This window comes from Triturus cristatus, chromosome 3_2 (assembly GCF_964204655.1).
Source record: "Triturus cristatus chromosome 3_2, aTriCri1.1, whole genome shotgun sequence".
NCBI lineage: Eukaryota > Metazoa > Chordata > Amphibia > Caudata > Salamandridae > Triturus > Triturus cristatus.
Window position 1 is genome coordinate 512,029,165 of NC_140584.1, and position 17,871 is coordinate 512,047,035.

Sequence of the window (17,871 nt, forward strand, 5' to 3'; positions counted from 1 at the left end):
GCCCTGGAAGTGCCATATTTTTAGCAATACTATCTTGCCTCTCAAATCCAATGGATTGCTAAGTGGCTGGCGGTCTTATACCTCTCAGACAAGGCCACATACTTGCCTAGCTGGAAATTGCCCACTATCCTGCACCGGTTTCAACCCTGTACACGTGCACGGGTGCCGGATTCACTGCTGCTGGGAATGGCATACCTCTGTTAACGCAGATGCCTCTGAATTACTATTTTATTTTTTTAGAGTTTTATATTGCGTGAACTAGACCCAAGACATCGGGTATCAGAGCGCTTTACATGAGTACCAGTTTCGTTACAGATGGACACATTCATTTTTGTTAGGTACGGGGAGATTAAGTAATTTGCCCAGAAGCACAGGATGTTGAGCATTGTTGCCGAGATTCGAACCCTGTTCCTCAGCTTCAAGGTCGACCGCTCCAGCCGTAAGGCTATATCCTCTCCCTAGCCACACAATCCCATGTGTGCCAGAGTTGACAGTATTTGGCACACCAAGTGGTGGCACATTGCTGGAATACACTCTCTGGGTGACTTTTACCACGATGACTTCTTGGCATCATATGAAAAAACTGATGGAGGAAGATGGCTTGCCCCGAGACCAATTCCTAATGTACAACTCACTGATTGCCACACTGGGAAACCACAGGGGAGACGTAACCACTGAACTACCCATGTACCTCAATGTTCAATATTTGCAAGTAAAGGGGAGGGGTAGGCTTTTCGCAAGATGGTTTGCAGACTCATTCCGTACCCACACTACTCCACAACTAACTACCCTACGACAGCACTGACTTATCATGCCCATGCACTGATAAGGAATGGTCAGCACTATTAGAAGGTCCAAGGTGTGTCAATTTAAACTTACAACTTTATATAGTACAGAAGGCTTATCTTACTTCTGCCAATATAAATCGATATTACCACAGGGAGGATGCTGCTTTCCCCCTCTGCATTCAGACAGATGCTGACCTGCTGCATATGCTATGGTCCTGTCTATCCCTACACGCTTGTTGGTCCAGTGTCACTTGAAGTCTCTCTGCCTGTACTGAACGGCCAAGCTGACACAAATGGGAAATACGTCTCCTGGGTCTGTATCGTAGGAGCAAGAAACACAGAGTTACTTTCCGTTTCCTCGACTTGGGGTTCATAGTAGCCAAGTGCCTTATCACATGTAGGTAGAAGGCTTCCGAGAACCCCCACCCCCTCTGTTTGCAGCCTGGACACAATCGATGCTCATTGGGCGCAGGTAGAAAGCATGGCCTTGCATAGTGAAGACACACTAGGCCTCAGGAAGTATCCCATTGCCACTCACTGGGACGCTATTTTGTCGGACCTCCGATCTGATCACCTACCTGTCACGGGCAACAAGGCATTCTCCCCTTGGGAGATTTACAGCAAAGTGCATAGGGCTGCTGGATGAGGTTTGACCCTATTGTCAACTGCAATAGCTCCGCGCGCAGTTCATAGCGGGTATCGTTTCTGAATTACTTGTAACATCTTGGCTGGCTGGGGGGAGGGTGTAGATGTTGGGGAGAGAAACATTGAAGCGTTTGGAGTCGAAAGTTTTTGCATTATGTTTGCTCTTGTTTTATCATTGGTTATGTATTATGACTCTGTTATTGCTAATCATATGACGCATCATCCTTTACTAATAATGCAACGTCCTGCACTTACATGTCTACAATGTTACCTAATATTGCATTGTGTTGCACTGTAAACCAAAGTAATAAGAAAATCAATCAACCGATTCAAACAAAAAAAGACCCTACTTGGATGCTGTTTGTATAAATCAATTTAAAAAATCCGAATTGTCTGACATTAATGGGACGATATTTAGGTTTTATTCAAACGAAATTTCAGTTATGGCCAAACTATTTTTAACTGTTTCATTTCACAAGTTTTTTTGGGTTCACCAAATTTGTATGAAACGCTCATGTTTTTGGGTTAAAGCCTGGGATCTCATTGTCAAACAAGATCTCTCTCTCTTTATTCTCAACTTGCCCACACAACAAGGGAACTCTCAGACACTGACTCCATTTGTAGTCTTGACTGTGGCAGTTTGACATCAACCCTCATGACTCTCCCCCCCCCCCCTTCTTCCCCTCCTCTTCTATCTACTCACTTACTTCATTTTAGTGTTTTTGTTCCCAGTTATGTACTTCAATGTCAATTACCCAGGAGCCAACTGCAGTCCTAATGTCATTCAGAAATAGACCATTCCCAACTTTCTTAAGAAGGATAATTCTGGTGCCAAATATTTAGTTCCCACCCACTAGCTCAACATGGCCCGCAACAACCCCCTGACATTCCCAACACTATCATTGTTGCGACTCTCTTAACTTAAAAATGCTAATATAATATTAAGAACAACAAAAAAAGAACTTCCTCTTGTCGACTTTTCGACCATAAATCCATATTTATAGCAAAATAAGATTATTTCTCTGAAAAACTGCATGAAGCCATCAAACAGTACCACAAGGATTCTAAAGCAGCAGTGCGCCTTCATGTGTCCTTCTCAGATCACTGTGGATCACACACACCCTGAACAAATCTATCACACATTCTAGTCCACTATCTTGCAATTAGTCAAAGATCTTACACCATACAAGGAATCTTCCAATCAGAGCCTCACGTTTGTAGCCACCTCTTACATAGATACGTTATACTCCAGCCCTCCCCATTTTCATTAACAGCTCCCTCTTGGAAGGAGAATGGACAGAACTCTGAACATCTCACTTACCATGCTCTTGCCTTGAAAGTACCGTGAGCCTATCAAATCTCTGTAACTACATGCTCATCATGGTCCTCAAAGATCCTAGAAAAGGAGGGAATTCTAAACTACAACACCACATTGAGGCAATGAATGTCAGTGCTATTCAAATGAAAATAGGGGTTTTATTCATGATCTGACACAGAATAAGCATTTATCCTCAAGTTAGCCGCATACTCATTCTAGTAGGCAAGGGGTGCCTTGCCATTTTCTAGCTAATTAACGTATCTGTTAGTTTTCCGCACAGTATTTTACAGTACACTCAAAAAAAGACCACAAACTATACACATAGTGTTTGAACCCTCTCATCTGGTTTCACCACTTGCATGCAGCAAGGGAGAGAACACTAAACTTGGAAACCTCAGTTCCAACGAACAGTGATCACATTTGGAGTCCCAGGAGGAAGCTCACAACTCCCTGCCTTATCCTTGCTGTTCAACATCCAAATACGGCCAATGATGAGACTACTATATCAACATGCCTTACCCTTAATTTGACACGGGCAAAAATTAAATGATACCAGCATAATTCATGTAATTTTGCGTTACACTGGTTATACAAAATTCCTGAAAGTATGCCATCACCCCACGTTTCATAATGTTGCCACTATTCAATACAAAACTATAGTGCAGGACCACAGGAACAAAGTTCAAAGTGGCTAGCTTGGATAGCTGTAACTTGCTCAGATTTCCAATACCTATTCTGTGGGATATTATGAATCCAGAAAAATTATGAAATCGAAAAACGTTTTAGGCATATATCTCATCATTTTTCTCTTATAGCTATCCTTATGATCTGGACCAATTTTATTTTATGCAAAGGTATCATTGGTGACTTTCATTCTGCACTCATACCATTAAAGGGATCACATTATGTGAAAGCTATCACAATGAAATCCAAGCCTTCGAAACCCTTCTGTTCTACAGCCATCAGGAACTTGTGTTCTGAAGGAGGCCTTCTGGTTGAAAGTTTGTGTATCCATCTTTTTTTTAATTTTTGAATGGGGGTATCTCTTGGACTGCTTAATTGCAATGTTTTAAAAATGTGAAACCAAATGAATCACAGGTTCAAAACTGGATTTATGTTACTTAAAGTCACTTACATATTTGTGTGGGTATCTCAGTTACTTCACAGTGCCTAACGATGCCTTTAAAGATATATTGAGGAAAACAAAAAGGTGATGAGTGCTTGAATTCATCTCAGCCTCTGGTACTCGAGGCCGCCTTCAGTCTATTGTTCTTTTTTTTGCCCACCATGCCACCTCCTACAGGAACCAGCCACATACAAATCAGCCTTGGTCCTGTTCCAGGAGGAACAGTCCCAGCTTAACTGCAAGGCCAAGTCCCCTCTGAATGTGAACAGAAACAACTCCAGACCAGTTTTGTCCTATTTGAGCTGGATCAGGAGGGTGCAACTTGAGTCCTGTGGAACATTGCGCATGGTACACACATCTAGACTTGCCACTTACACTTCAGACATTACATCAAGGAAAGCAAAAAAGTGGTGGATGGAATTCTTGATATTTCAGCTTGCCAACTTGGACAGAAACAGGTATGTGCAAATTCAACTTGGTCCTGCTCCAATCAGAACAGTCCAGCCCCAATTGTCAAGCCAAGTGGTAGTACAAGCAACTCCAGAGCAGTTTCAGACTATTTGGGCCTCATGAGTAGGAGCAAATTGAGCCCTATGGTACAGTGAGCACAGGATCCATGTATGGGCACTCCGTTGCACTTATCAATCAATCAGGCAATTGTGAAGCGCGCTTCTCACCCTGAGGGTCTCAAGGTGCTGGGGGGAGGAGGTGCAGCTCCGAGTCAGCTGAAGAGCCAGGTCTTGAGGCTCTTCCTGAAGGTGTACAGGGTGGGGGAGCATCTGATGTTGATCTAGAGCTCATTCCAGGCCTTAGCCACAATGTAGGAGAAGGCTCTTCCACCCGCTCTGGTTCTGTAGATGCACAGGCGAGGTCGGCGAAGTGGAGGTTTCTCTTGTGTGAGGGGAAGGAGACTCTTTCGTTGAGGTATTTGGGTCCGGTGTTGTGGAGGGAGTTCTAGGCGTGGGTGAGTCGCTTGAAAGTTACTCTCTTCTCTACGAGAGCCAGTGGAGATCTTGCAGGTGTTGGGTGATGTGTTCATGTCATGGGATGCCGAGGAGGAGTCTGGCCGCGGTGTTCTGAATGGTTTGGAGTTTGCGTAGCAGGGATTTGTTGATTCCAGCATAGACGACGTTTCTGTAGTCTAGCTCTGCTTGTTATGAGTGCGTGGGTGAGGGTCTTTCTGGATTCTGAGGGGATCCATTTGAAGGTCTTGCGAAGGATGCAGAGGGTGTTGAAGCAGATGGAGGTGACGGCATTGATCTGGCAGGTCATGGTGAGGGAGGAGTCGAGTATGATACCGAGATTCCGGGCGTGGTCAATGGGGGGGTGCAGAGGGCGGTGGGCCCACAAGTGTTGTCCCCCGCTGAGGGGATGGGTCCGAGGACGAGGACTTCTGTCTTCTCCGAGTTGAGCTTCAGGCAGCTGCTGCTCATTCAGGATGTGACGTCTTTCATTCCTTCCTGGAAGCTGAGTCTGGTGGCGACGGGTTCCTTCGCGAGGGAGAGGATGAGCTGGGTGTCGTCGACGTAGAATAATATGCTGAGTCCATGCTGTCTGATGATGGCAGCGAGGAGGGCCATGTAGATGTTGATGAGCATGGGACCGAACGACGATCCTTGGGGTACCCCCGCAATTGATCTCTGTGGGTTCAGAGAAAAAGTGCGGGAGTCTGATCCTTTGGGTTCTGCCTGTGAGGAAGGAGCGGAACCAGTCATAGGTGGTTCCCTGTATGCCGGCGTCATGGAGTTTGGCTGTGAGAGTGCGGTGGGAGACGGTGTCGAAGGCTGCGGAGAGGTCTAGTATGATGAGGCCCGCGGTGTGGCCTTGGTCGAGGAGCATGCAGATGTCGTCTGTGGCAGAAAGGAGGGAGGTCTCGGTGCTGTGGTTGCTGTGGTATACGGGTTGGGAAGGGTCGAGGATGGCGTTCTTGATGAAGTTAGTCAGCTTTGCGTTGACGATCTTTTCAGTGACTTTGATGGCGAAGGGAAGGAGAGAGATGGGTCAGTAGTTTTTCTGGTCCGTCGGGTCTGCAGAGTGTTTCTTGAGGAGGGTTTTGACTTCTGCACGTTTCCTGTCAGGGGATGTGCCGGATTCGAAGGTGGCGTTGATGGTTCGTCGTCGCTCTGGTGCCGATGACACACTCAGGAGAACAAAAATAGTGGTGGGTGGAACAAAAATAGTGGCGGGTGGAATACTTGAATTAATCTCAGCTACTGGTAATTAATTGGTGCCACATTCATATCCATCATATTTTTTCCACCATGCCACCTCAGATTGGAACCAGCCATATGCAATTCAGCCCTTGACCTGCTCCGAATGGAAACAGTCCAGCCCAAATTGCCAGGCCAGGTTGCCCCCTTATTGGCAAAACAAGCAATCCCAGACTGGTTTCAGCCTATTTGAGCTTTGTTAGGGTTCAGCTTGAATCCTATGGCAAAGTTGGCATGTGACTCTTGCCTGGTCATACCAGTCATGCTTAAGGTGTCCTAAGCCATATTGGCAGTTGCTGAGCATGACAGATAAAACATAGTTATTTTCAACATTGGATACTGGTGGTAACTAAAGGGGGAGATTGTTAAAGTACATTTTAAAAAGTGCTTACGGTTGCAGAGCTTCTAAATGCTAGGTTGCTATAGATGTTAGTTTTAGAACTTGTGCTATCCTCCATTGGTCGTTAAACTTCACACATAGAGCGGCGATTTTATGATGTCAAGACATCCTGTTTGCCCTAGTTCTAGAAAACAGATGACGTCTGCATTGACTATTCTCTTTCTCTCTCGGCCTCTTTAAGCCTAGTTTTCATTATGTGCCACCACGTTGCGAAAGAAGTTTGTCGCATTGCACATTTATTAGTAGGGAGAAGGACTTTAATGCTCAGATACCTCACCGTTTCTCTCCTTCACGTCTCTAACACTCATTGTTTCAAACTCTACACCTCACTTTACCTCTCTCCAATCCCTCCTTCCCTCTGTCACTCAGATGGTGGGCCTGTATAGACCAAACAGCATTCACTGATCTACTTGCACCATTTCAGTTACTCACAATTGTGTAACCATTCAAGCTTGACTCCTATTCCACACATCTCTCATTCATACGGGCATTCACACACTCCTTTATTCTGCTGCTCACAGGGCCGGACTGGCCGTAGCGGCCACCGGGCAATCCCCCGGCGCACCGCACGGGTGGGGGCCGGTTTTGGGCCCCTCGGGGCCGTTTTTGTTACAGGGCCGGTTTTGCAGCATAGCTGCAAAATCGGCCCTGTAACAAAATCGGCCGAAAATCGGCCCTGGCAAAGAGCTCGGCAGCACCCCCAACCCCCTGCCGAGCACTTTGCCAGGGCCGGTTTTGGTTCCCAGTCCGGCCCTGGCTGCTCACCCCCCTTCCGATGTGCCCACACCTAATCGACATAACCTACTGGACTTGTTTCCTGACGGATTCCTGCCCACAAGTGAATGCGAGCATGCCCAGACTCTCGTTTTCACTCACACACCCGTTCTATCAAGCTTGTTCGGGGTACACACTTAAGCACATTATGAAGCTAACATCATTGACTGCATCAGGGGTCTGTTTGGCTTTGTTGTGGAGCTCTTCCTCCCTTCGTAATGTGGGTGTGTACGCCTCTTGGAGCTATACTATGGACGAGGGGCTGCTAGCTATTCCTTATTCGCTTGGGTATTCAAAGGCTGACGCATACTTGTAATTGTTTCAGCACATTTGCCATTGTATTTCATGTTTCCTTTTCCTTACTCTCCTAATTGCGCGTTTTCACGCGGATGTGCTGACTTTCCAGGCCCGGAAACACCATTTCCTGAGATTTTGTTAATGAATGATGGGATGGTCATCTCTATTATATACGTTTTCCTTTTCTACTGCTTTTTTTCTGAAAATTAAAAAAAACAGCCGAGCAACAGTTTCATTCGAGCATTATTCAGCTAATCTGCTGAGGAAATGTAATGTATTTTAAATATGTAGTTTGTTTCTTGTGTTTGTTGACCGACAGCCATGTTCTCAAACGCTCACTTTTCTCTTGTTTTAAATTCAGTACAGGCCTCTGGATTGAGGAAAGGGGGGCCTAGTTTCTCAAGGCTGTGCTCCTAATCTTGGCTGTACCTTTCATGTTTACGACTCACCCTGCCCATAATGCCGAGTGCTCGGAATGGGGTACCTGTGGCAAAGCCCCAACGTGCAATGCCTAATCATTGTTTACATACACTACTGCCATGTGTATTTTTTGGGTATAATTACAGGCAAATCTAGTTTTTTGTCGGAGGCATATTGTTACTACTACATTAATATACTTTAAGTGGACTTTGGGTCCGCCCCCGGTTCCCGATTGGATGGCTTCGTTTTCTATCGCAAGTCTCTGCTCTTGATTCAACGTCTTTCCTTCCTGTTCTTGTGTTCCCCGTACCCAGGAGGATTTAGGTTTCTGTGTTCTGATTTGATGAGTTGTGTCCTTCGTTGCTGACTTTGTGCCTTCCCCTTTCAGCACTCCATGGGGATGCGTGTCTTTCCTTTGTTCCTATCCTGATAGCTGGTTCCTTCTGACATCCCTGCCTGCCACTCTCTCTATGTTCTTTGTCTCTTGTCCTTACACTCCTTGCTCCCTGTCCCTCATGTCTTTATCTCCACCACAGTGCTTTTGATTTACTACACTCTTTCTCCTCAGTTCATGCATTGTTGGCCAGTCCCACTCCTGGTTCTTAACATTTTCTATTTTTTTCATGGTATTTTGTTTGTATTAGTGTCTGACAGCTCCAGAGTGCTACCGTGCTTCTTTTTTAGCGGAACAGAGCACTTTATGTTTTTTACTTTTAAATTATCATTCTAAAGTGGCAATAGGCTATGTTGTAAAAATAAATTAAACATTCCAGTCCTGGGGGTCACCGTGCATGCACGGGTGCCTTAAGATGTATATGCATGCATATGCATCAGTGTCCATCTTAGGATAGTTTCATGTGCCTCGTGTACAGTATGACCATTTTGGCAATACCTTATGCCAATATTGTGACTTGTACATGCGAAATCTATTGGCTTTGCCAGTGCTTGTAGACATAAGAAAGTCAGTCTGTGAAGATTTGTCTCCTCAAAATCACACAAACATGGCCACCCCATTGGGAACATGCGCACGTGCAAAGAAAACCCTTTAAACATGTTTAATTACTGAAGTTGGCAAAATATTAGTGAGCAAGAATCTATTGGTCAGATGAGATCGAACTTTCACTTTCAGTGGTAAAGAGGCTAATCTGCAGCTTTCCAAAACCAGGAGAAACTTACTGGTGGTGTTTTCTGAGATTTCCATTTTTGTATTTTCATTCGTCCACACGACAAACTCCTAAGCAATAATGCATTTTGTGTATCTGTAAATAGAGAAATATTATGAAATGAAATGAAATGAAATGAAATGAAAAAAGGTATTTGATAAAGCGCACTGTGGCCAAGCGGCTTCCTGGCGCTGGGGACCTGAGTCAGAACTCCCTGAATCAACTCGAAGGACTAGGAGGGGAACGCCTGGGAGAAAAGAAAAGTTTTGAGGGCCTTACGGAAGTGAGAATAGATGGGAATAGAACGAATAGAAAGGGGAAGACTATTCCAGAACTGAGGGGCAAGGACTGAGAACCGGGTGCCACCCGATCTGGATTTGCGAAAGCGGGGGATGTGCAAAAGAGACATAGAGGAAGAGCGAAGAGTGCGACAAGGGGCATAAGGGGAGATAAGAGAAGTGATGAAAAGCGGAGCAGAACGGGAGTGAGCTTGAAAGGCTAGGCAGGCCAATTTGAAAAAAGATCTAAAGCGGACAGGGAGCCAGTGAAGAGACTTGAGCGCAGGAGTGATGTGAGAGGATTTAGGGAGGGAAAGAATAAGTCGGGCAGCTTGATTTTGGATGGCCTGAAGTCTGCGGGATTCAGAGGCAGGAATACCCACATATAGGCCATTTCCATAGTCGAGGCGAGAGGTGACAAGGGCCACGACTATGGTTTTAAGAGCGTCAGTAGAGAAGAACCGTGAGATCTTCCGAATGAGGCGGAGGGACAAGAAACAAGAGCCCACTCAGCCGTAAAGGGGCTATTTCACACATATAAGAACATAAATACCAAATTTAAGATGACTACTTTTAGGGACAAGAGTCTGTGCATCAAAGTTAAATATGCCATGAGTCAGGCTACTGTAATAAAAGGACATATCAAACCCACAGTATGAAATACGTGCCCATAGAATAGACCAGATCTTGAATTCATGGCTTCTTATCGACGTCACCTACATCAGATAGGTTCAATAATCTCTTGACCACAGGTTTACAGCTTCATGGTGACTAGAAGTAGGCGAGGTTTCGAATGGTGTGATGCAAAAAACACATTAGACCGTATGAAGAGTGTGCAAAATGACAGTGTTAGAAGTGTATAAAATTGGCATTAATGGACTTCGCCACTTATGTGAATTATTTTTACAATTGCCCAATTATGTAGAATTAGTGGAGCTTAGACAAAATGTGTGAAAAATTCCACGAAAATACATATTGGGCCGCGCCCACGAGCAACCACATGGGTAAGTTGGCGAGCCGCGACCATGCAGAAAATATTGCGAACGGGCGGGAAAAAACTTCCGCAGCTTCCCGATATTTCCGCGTGTTTGCGGAGATTGTTAACATTTTCGCGATAATTTGCGAAAGTGAATTTCACAAATTCCGCCCACCCCTAGAAAAAGCAATACACATGCAAAATTTTGTAACGCTGATAAACTTTGCGACTTTTTAAAGTAGTGATTCAACCCTTTTGTAAAACATTGCTGGGAGAACTACAATGTCAGCAGGGTCTAGTAGTCATACGCCATTGCTTGCTGTCAAGCTTCGAAAAATTGTGAATGGGTATATATTTTTAAATATCATACTATCTAAATATTTATCATTTTATCGCCTCCCTCACACATCTAGGCTCCGGAATCCGGGCGCCCTCCACATCAGCATCTGTGTAGCCCCCATCCCCCAGAAATTCAGAGAGCGCCTAGAGACCCACCTCTTCAAAATGCTTTATATCCATGAAAGTTCATTCCCTTCAAAAAGGTTTATTTGCCGAAGGAATATTAACCCCACCTGCAGCCTTTCCCCTGCAATGACCTTGAAGCGTATCTCCAGGGTCACATGTACTCGTAAAACCATCATTCGTTCGAAACAATATGTAAACCCATTTCTACGAGAAGCAGTTTCTCGGTCGAAATCTTGCCTTATAATCGCAGATTAAGGTGATCCCTGTGGTGACCGTTTTCCTACGAAATGCAAAGGGAGTTATTCGCTTCTGTGGCACTTCTTCGCTTCTGTGGCACTTCCTGTCTTGCACCTCCATGAGAACTTTACATCCAGAGGCAAGCTTGCCTCCCGGCTTATTTAGAACGACGAAATGACTCCTACTGTTTGTTACTGAATGAATAATCAGTTACTGGTACACTAACAATTGCAATGTCTCTTATAGTAGCATTTGATCAAAAAAATATTTATGTGCGGATGCCAAGAAAGATGAAGCCATTATTGGCTTACTTTACGAATAATTAGGACAGAGGATTACATTTTGAGATATAATCAGCCTATCAAAAGACTGAGAGGATGTATGTCAGTTTGATGAATTTCCAGTACAGAGACCGCCAGACTTATGAAATCATGCTGGCGAAGCTCCATTTTGGAGAATTGCCAAATTGAGAATTTTCCATTTACATGACAATCAAATGAAAAAAATGTGCCAGAATTGGGTTTGAATCCCTGTTTTAGTATACTCCAAAAGATAAAAACGCCTGTTGGTTGCTAAAATTATTTTTAAAATAATTTAAAAAGCATGGGAAAGGAACTGAAGAAAGGGTTGCAGTAGCCCTTCTTCAATGGCTATCATAAGCGTGGGTGGACATAGGGGGCAGGACAGAAAGAAGACCACCGCTGGAAAAAGAAGAAAAGGTAAATTTACAAAAAAGGGTGGGTGGGGCAGGAAAATCTGGAAAGGATATGAGGGTCTCTATACAAAGGCCCGAGGAGGAGCTAGGCCAAGATATCATTGGCAACAGGGGTAAAGACAAAGGGGAGGGAATGTAAAAAACAAGGAGGACGTTTAGAAGCAAAGAGAGCAAGGGATACCTTCCTTGTTTAAAGAAAAAGAATGAAGGTGGTAGACGTTCTGGAAAGAAGATGGAAAAAAGAAAAAAATTAGGAAGGAGATAGGATAGGTGTGAAATTCAGGGGGATACACGAGGGTGACTCCCCTGAGAAAAGCAAAAGTATCCTTCATAATTAGCAGTGAAAAAGTGAATAAAAAAAACAGTTAGCATTTAAAAAAACTGTCAAGAAAGACATTTGCCAGTTTGGATTCCTCAATTCGGTGTATGTCTTTCATAGAGAACATTTCAAGAAATGATTCAACAAAAATAGCTCATCAGAACCGGTTTCAGCAAGATTGATTGATTGTGGTCTGTAAGGCAAGAGAAGTTCCAAACCCCCTTCCAATTAAGTCTTCTTTTCCTGTGTTGCAATTGGCTAACAATTGGCTAGTGGGGCACACTGGAGGAGGCACGCATGGAAGCAGAGGTCAGTCTTCATCCAATGGATCTTTTTAGTTGACTGAGAGGCAAGGGAGTTAACAAAAAAATTGCAATTTGACTTTACTGTGTAGCCCATTTGGCCACACAATGAGGACCAGGAATCAGTAGGTAAAGTTTAGTAGGTGTATTGCAAATTAGTTATCAGTCCAACATATGTGCATATCAAGATCACATAATAAAGATATAGAATCATAACCGGCAAGTTGAAACTCCAGAATAGGTTCAGTCTCAACAACTTAAGGATTACAAAGGATACAGTCACAGCAATTCAGATGCTAAGAAACAGGAATTCGTGTTCATTAAAGAAACTTCAATCCTCCTTTCTAAACATTAACAGATTTAAGGGTCACCTAATCCAGAATCTAAGATAGAATGAGATTGGTTTATAATAGAGGGTCTCAAAGGATTCAGGAAGAAAGGGACGAAGGTGTCAGCATAGTGAAGACTTCAATAGAAGTCGTCTAAATAGGGAAATCAGTGTTTAGCATAAAACCGCACACTTATTACAACAAAAGGAAGCCGAGAGGTCTGTACCATTCAAAGTCAAAAGGGGTCTGCCTTACAGTCTTACAGTGTGAACACTAATTAAGACCAGAAAGTTCTAGGAATATCCATATCTCTTAAGACATCACCAAAAACCCAATTTCTTCTCTTTCTCTTAATGTACATCTGCTACAACAGTTTTTCATGTCCCACTGAAGTCAAACAACCAAGTTATCCTTGGGCCCCCTCGTTCCTGATATGCGATGAATAGAAAGCCTCTTCTCATTAAATCGTCCTGTTCTTGCCAAGATTTCTCTTTTCAGGCATCATTGTCTCTAATGCACAATACTCCTTCCTCTAGCTATGAAATCACAAGAACGCACCTGCAAAAGGAAAGAACATGCAGAGCAAGAAAAAAATAAATTTTGTGTTAAGAAATAGTCTTCTGCAACTTTAGTTAAGCATTTTCATTATGCACATATATCTATAATAACTGCAAAATGAATAATGCATTCATGGTTACATATGCAGTATGCTTCAAATAAATGCAATGCGACTGGAGCTATAAGTATGAATAGAAACGAGAACTAAATGTTTTTATGACTAAGCTAAACATTAATGTGCACACATTCATAAATCTCAAATTTTCTACAATGAATACACTTCAGGAGCACATTTGAATGCTTCATTCCACGTTAATAAAGTTAGACACACAGTATATGGTTGAGTAAATGTAAAAACAACATTTCTGTGACATGTAAAGGTGGAGCAAAAAGTTCAGGGCACCACTGGCTATGGGGCTTCCGGGATGACTCACTTCTGCTCCTACCATAGCAGTGAGTGGAACTGGAGTTTGAGGGCTGGTGAAGTGGGTGTTTAAAGGAGAATGTGCAATAGGGGAGGTAGACCAGGGAGCAGCAAACTGCACAAAATAAGGACGGGGGGAAGAGGAACAGGGCGAGGGTGAAATGCAGTGCAACTAATGAAAATAAGTAGTAGTATCAAGTCATTAGATAAGGCGCAGAGGAGGGTGTAATAAAGTGACCACAGTTCTAAAGGGATTGTGGAAAAAGTTCCAATTCCTACATTAAGGACAAGGAGATAAAAGGGCGGAAATTCTGTTTAGCAAAAGGCCCAATAGAAAGTGGAAACGTAGATAGTCAAGAGAAAAACATGATAATTGGAATTCATTACACGTCTGATGGGAGGGAGGAGTATGATGGGATGTTAGTAAACAAGAAGCAACATTTCTAATGACAACATTGATATTTTAGTAGCCCGTCAAGTTGGCGCTGCTTTGCCACCATGTGTTTTTGCTCAGTAGTTTTGTCGACAGAGTATGGAACTATTGGGGCACCATCTAGGTTCTTGGATGCGAGATGCATACACATTCTGGAGTATTAAGAACAAAATCATTTGTGGTGATGAAAGAAAGAAATTAACGGTTCTGTTGATGCAGAGAAAAAAAATAATAAGGATTTAATTATCCCACTCGTGTCTGGTTCTTTCTATAAGAGGCCATGTGTACCGCCAGCTTTTATATCTCATATAACCGGTCATGTCAGTCTTGCGCCGAGATTTAGTTGGACCACCTTTAAACTCACTGCCTTAATCTTAGACTATCCCTTGATTTTTGAAAACCCATTTAAGTGAAATTATATTTAAATTCCCCTGTATTAATTATGTAAAATTATATTTTACATTGTTTTTAGTGATTAAAATGTAATTCTATAGTGATATGAGAAACATGAAAGTAAATTGCAGTTTGAAGAACGCCATGATAGTGGTAGTCTGCAAAGCAAGCACTGAGTCCCAAATGGAATAGTTAAGTAATATAGATAGGGACTTTGGGATTTTGATGGTTGAGGACTCTGCTACCTTCTTTAGCTATATATGTGTCCACATACTTGTGCCACTGTCTGGTGGAATCATGTTTGGAAGGGGAGTTGGAAGTCAAAGATCAGTCCATTTAGGTAGAGGTCATGGGAGACAATGGAATGTATGTCTGAAAGTGCAAATTCCAGACACTATATTTCCTTAGGATCAGTGCCGTAGTGAGGGAGATGTGGTTCTGAGGCAACTGTAGGTATGGAACAATGTTCAGAGGATTAAAGTTTGTAAATGGTAGGTTCATAGGTTTAAATCTACGAACTTGATGCTGTCATGGTGAATAAGCTGCTGGTGTCTCGTATGACATTGACAACAAGGGTGATCAATGCTGGTGTTACTGATGATCCACTGGATGAGCTGATCAATCAATCAATCAATCATAGCATTTGTAAAGTGCACTACATACCCGTTAGGGTCTCAAGGCGCTAGGGGAGGAGGAATGCTGCTACTGTTCGAAGAGCCAGGTCTTGAGGAGTCTCCTGAAGGTCAGAAGGTCTTCGGTCTGCCGTAGGCAGATGGGGAGGGTGTTCCACGTCTTGGCGGCGAGGTGGGAGAATGATCTGCCGCCGGCGGTCACTCTTCGGATGCGGGGGACGGTGGCGAGGGCATGGTCTGCGGTCCAGAGCTGGCGGGCGGGGGTGTAGAGGCCGAGTCGTCTGTTGAGGTATGCTGGTCCAGTGTCGTGGAGTGCCTTGTGTGGGTGGGTGAGGAGCTTGAAGGTTATCCTCTTGTTGATGGGGAGCCAGTGCAGGTCTTTCAGGTGGGGTATGATGTGGCTGCGGCGGGGGATGTCGAGGATCAGGCGTGCGGAGGCGTTTTGGATGTGTTGGAGTCGTTTCAGGAGTTTGGCCGGGGCTCCTGCGTAGAGTGAGTTGCCATAGTCCAGTTTACTGCTGACGAGGGCCTGGGTGACCGTTCTTCAGTTTCGGTGGGGGTCCACTTGAAGATCCTGTGAATCATGCGGAGGGTGTTGAAGCAGGAGGAGGAAACGGCGGTGACGGAGCTGTTGGAATATCCAACTCATATAGGGTTTTATTAGTGATCAGTTACTAGCATTAATAAACATGGTTATTAGGATGTAGAACATACTTTGGTTTAATGCTTGCCTGCAAGTACTGGATGTGCGGATGTCTAGTACCCTAGCAAATATATAATTTGGTGTTCAGTACATCAGTATATATTCAATTGCGTAGCAAGTTTGATTTAGAGGTGGTGGTGTCCCTCTGAGTCATAGCCCTAAAAGCCATAACTGGATTTTATTGGTTACACTGTTAAACCTATTTACTCAATATTTTTCGCTTCAATCATGCTCCATAAGTACATCAGTGAATGAACACAATTTTATGTCCAATTATAATTCTCTTGAGGTTCTTTTATGACTGCTTTGCACTGTGTGCCTGTATACTCATTACACAAAAGAAAGGGTGCATGCTCACTTGTCTGCTTGGTTGTCACTCATCGCTTTTCTTATCTTCTAAAGAACTTGTCTTTGTGTCTTTTATTCATGAAGATTCCTTTCTCTGTTCTTCATCTCTTTCCTTTCCGTGGGCAGATGACAGTAGGGAAGGTGTCAAGAGGAGTAGGTGCAATGGCTCAAGTTCTTATCAATCTTTATTTGAATGATCACAGACCCAAAGAGCACTCTTCTTCTCCAGAGCGGGTAAGGAGAAAACTCCACAAGCGAACACACTTTAGGTTTTGAAATGCAGGTTTCCTGCAAAAGTTCACCATGACCGTAAAAGCTCGAAGCACCCGAGGAAGATTTGCACAGGCAAACAATTGTGGTACTGTAAATATTTTATGACAAAATTGATATCATATATATATATCACTCAGTATATTTCTCTTTAACATTTCTGCAAGAAGCTGAGTTATATGCATTTTCAAAGTTGGCTCTGTGCATTTTCAGTGTTGTTGTTGCGATACAATATAATTTCTGATTGATCCTTTTCTATTGAATTCACATGCAGGCATTAGATGAAGCCGCAATTTTGTCTGATTCTTCCGCCTCTCCCTGTACCTCTCCTCTCCACAGTGGGAAGGTATTGACACGTTTTAATGCATGAATTTGTAGGCATGGGCAACATTATCTTCACAACATGTGTGGGATTCTCAACCTCTACACCAGAGCTAATGCATGTTAAGCATTTGCTCAACACTAAAACCTCTTCAACAATGGTGTCATAACAAAAATGGATTGCATGGTAGCCAGCATTGTGTAGCTGGTATTTGAATACTTAACTTCATGTTTGCTTAAGTGAGCATTTAATTGAAGGTTATTGAAAAAAAATTAAATATGTGTTTATTACTTAACAAGTAGGTGCCCATTTGCTGCCATGTCTAGTATGTGTGTATATTTATATATATTTTCAATAAAACACAAAAGGTTACAGGGACGTTATAGTTAGGTTCATATTATACACGTACAAAACCATAGAAAGTCAGCAGTTATAGTTATCTCAAGTAATTTTGCAGTGATATTATCAATGATGTCATAGAGGATGTAATGAGTAATGTAATATGTTTGTAACTAGCAGTGCATGACAAGGGCATGAGTTATATTTACCTTAGGGCATACGTTATAAGTACTTGAGATAACTGTAACTATAACTACTGAATTTCCCTGGTTTTGTGTGTATGAAATCTGACCCTAACAATAACATCCCTTTGGTTTGTTTAAATTCTTTATCTTAACTATAATGTCCATGTAACCTTTGTTTTGTTCTGTGAATTTCTAAAGTTTTTTAATACTAATTCATATCTATAATTTCTCTGTAACCTGGGTGTGTGAGTGGTTGTATGGGTAAATGGGTGTGTGAGAGTGGTGGGTGCGTCAATGCATGTGTGACTGGCTGTGTGGGTCTGGGAGTGTGTGTGTGGGTCCTTGAGTGGGTGTGTGAGTGGCTGTATGAGCGTATTAGTGGGTCTGTTAGTGGTTTCGTGGGTCTCTGAGTGGGTGTGGTAGTGGATTTATGGGTTTGTGGGTGGTTTGCGGGCATGTGCGAGAGTTTTATAGAATTGGGATCCGGACCCATGGATCTGTT

The 17,871-nt window shown here is 43.3% G+C and overlaps 1 protein-coding gene across 4 annotated transcripts in view; it reads left to right on the top strand.

The window, feature by feature from the left end:
* MICAL2 (microtubule associated monooxygenase, calponin and LIM domain containing 2) overlaps window positions 1-17,871 on the top strand; it is an 812,711-nt gene that overhangs the window by 357,559 nt on the left and 437,281 nt on the right. For 2 of the 4 annotated variants that reach the window (XM_085648193.1, XM_085648194.1), the window contains exons 22-23: window positions 16,380-16,487; window positions 16,798-16,869. The exons of the other annotated variants lie outside the window; for them this stretch is intronic. In XM_085648193.1, coding sequence (XP_085504319.1) covers window positions 16,380-16,487; window positions 16,798-16,869 — 180 coding nt within the window. The remainder of the gene's footprint in view (window positions 1-16,379; window positions 16,488-16,797; window positions 16,870-17,871) is intronic. 4 annotated transcript variants of the gene reach the window in all.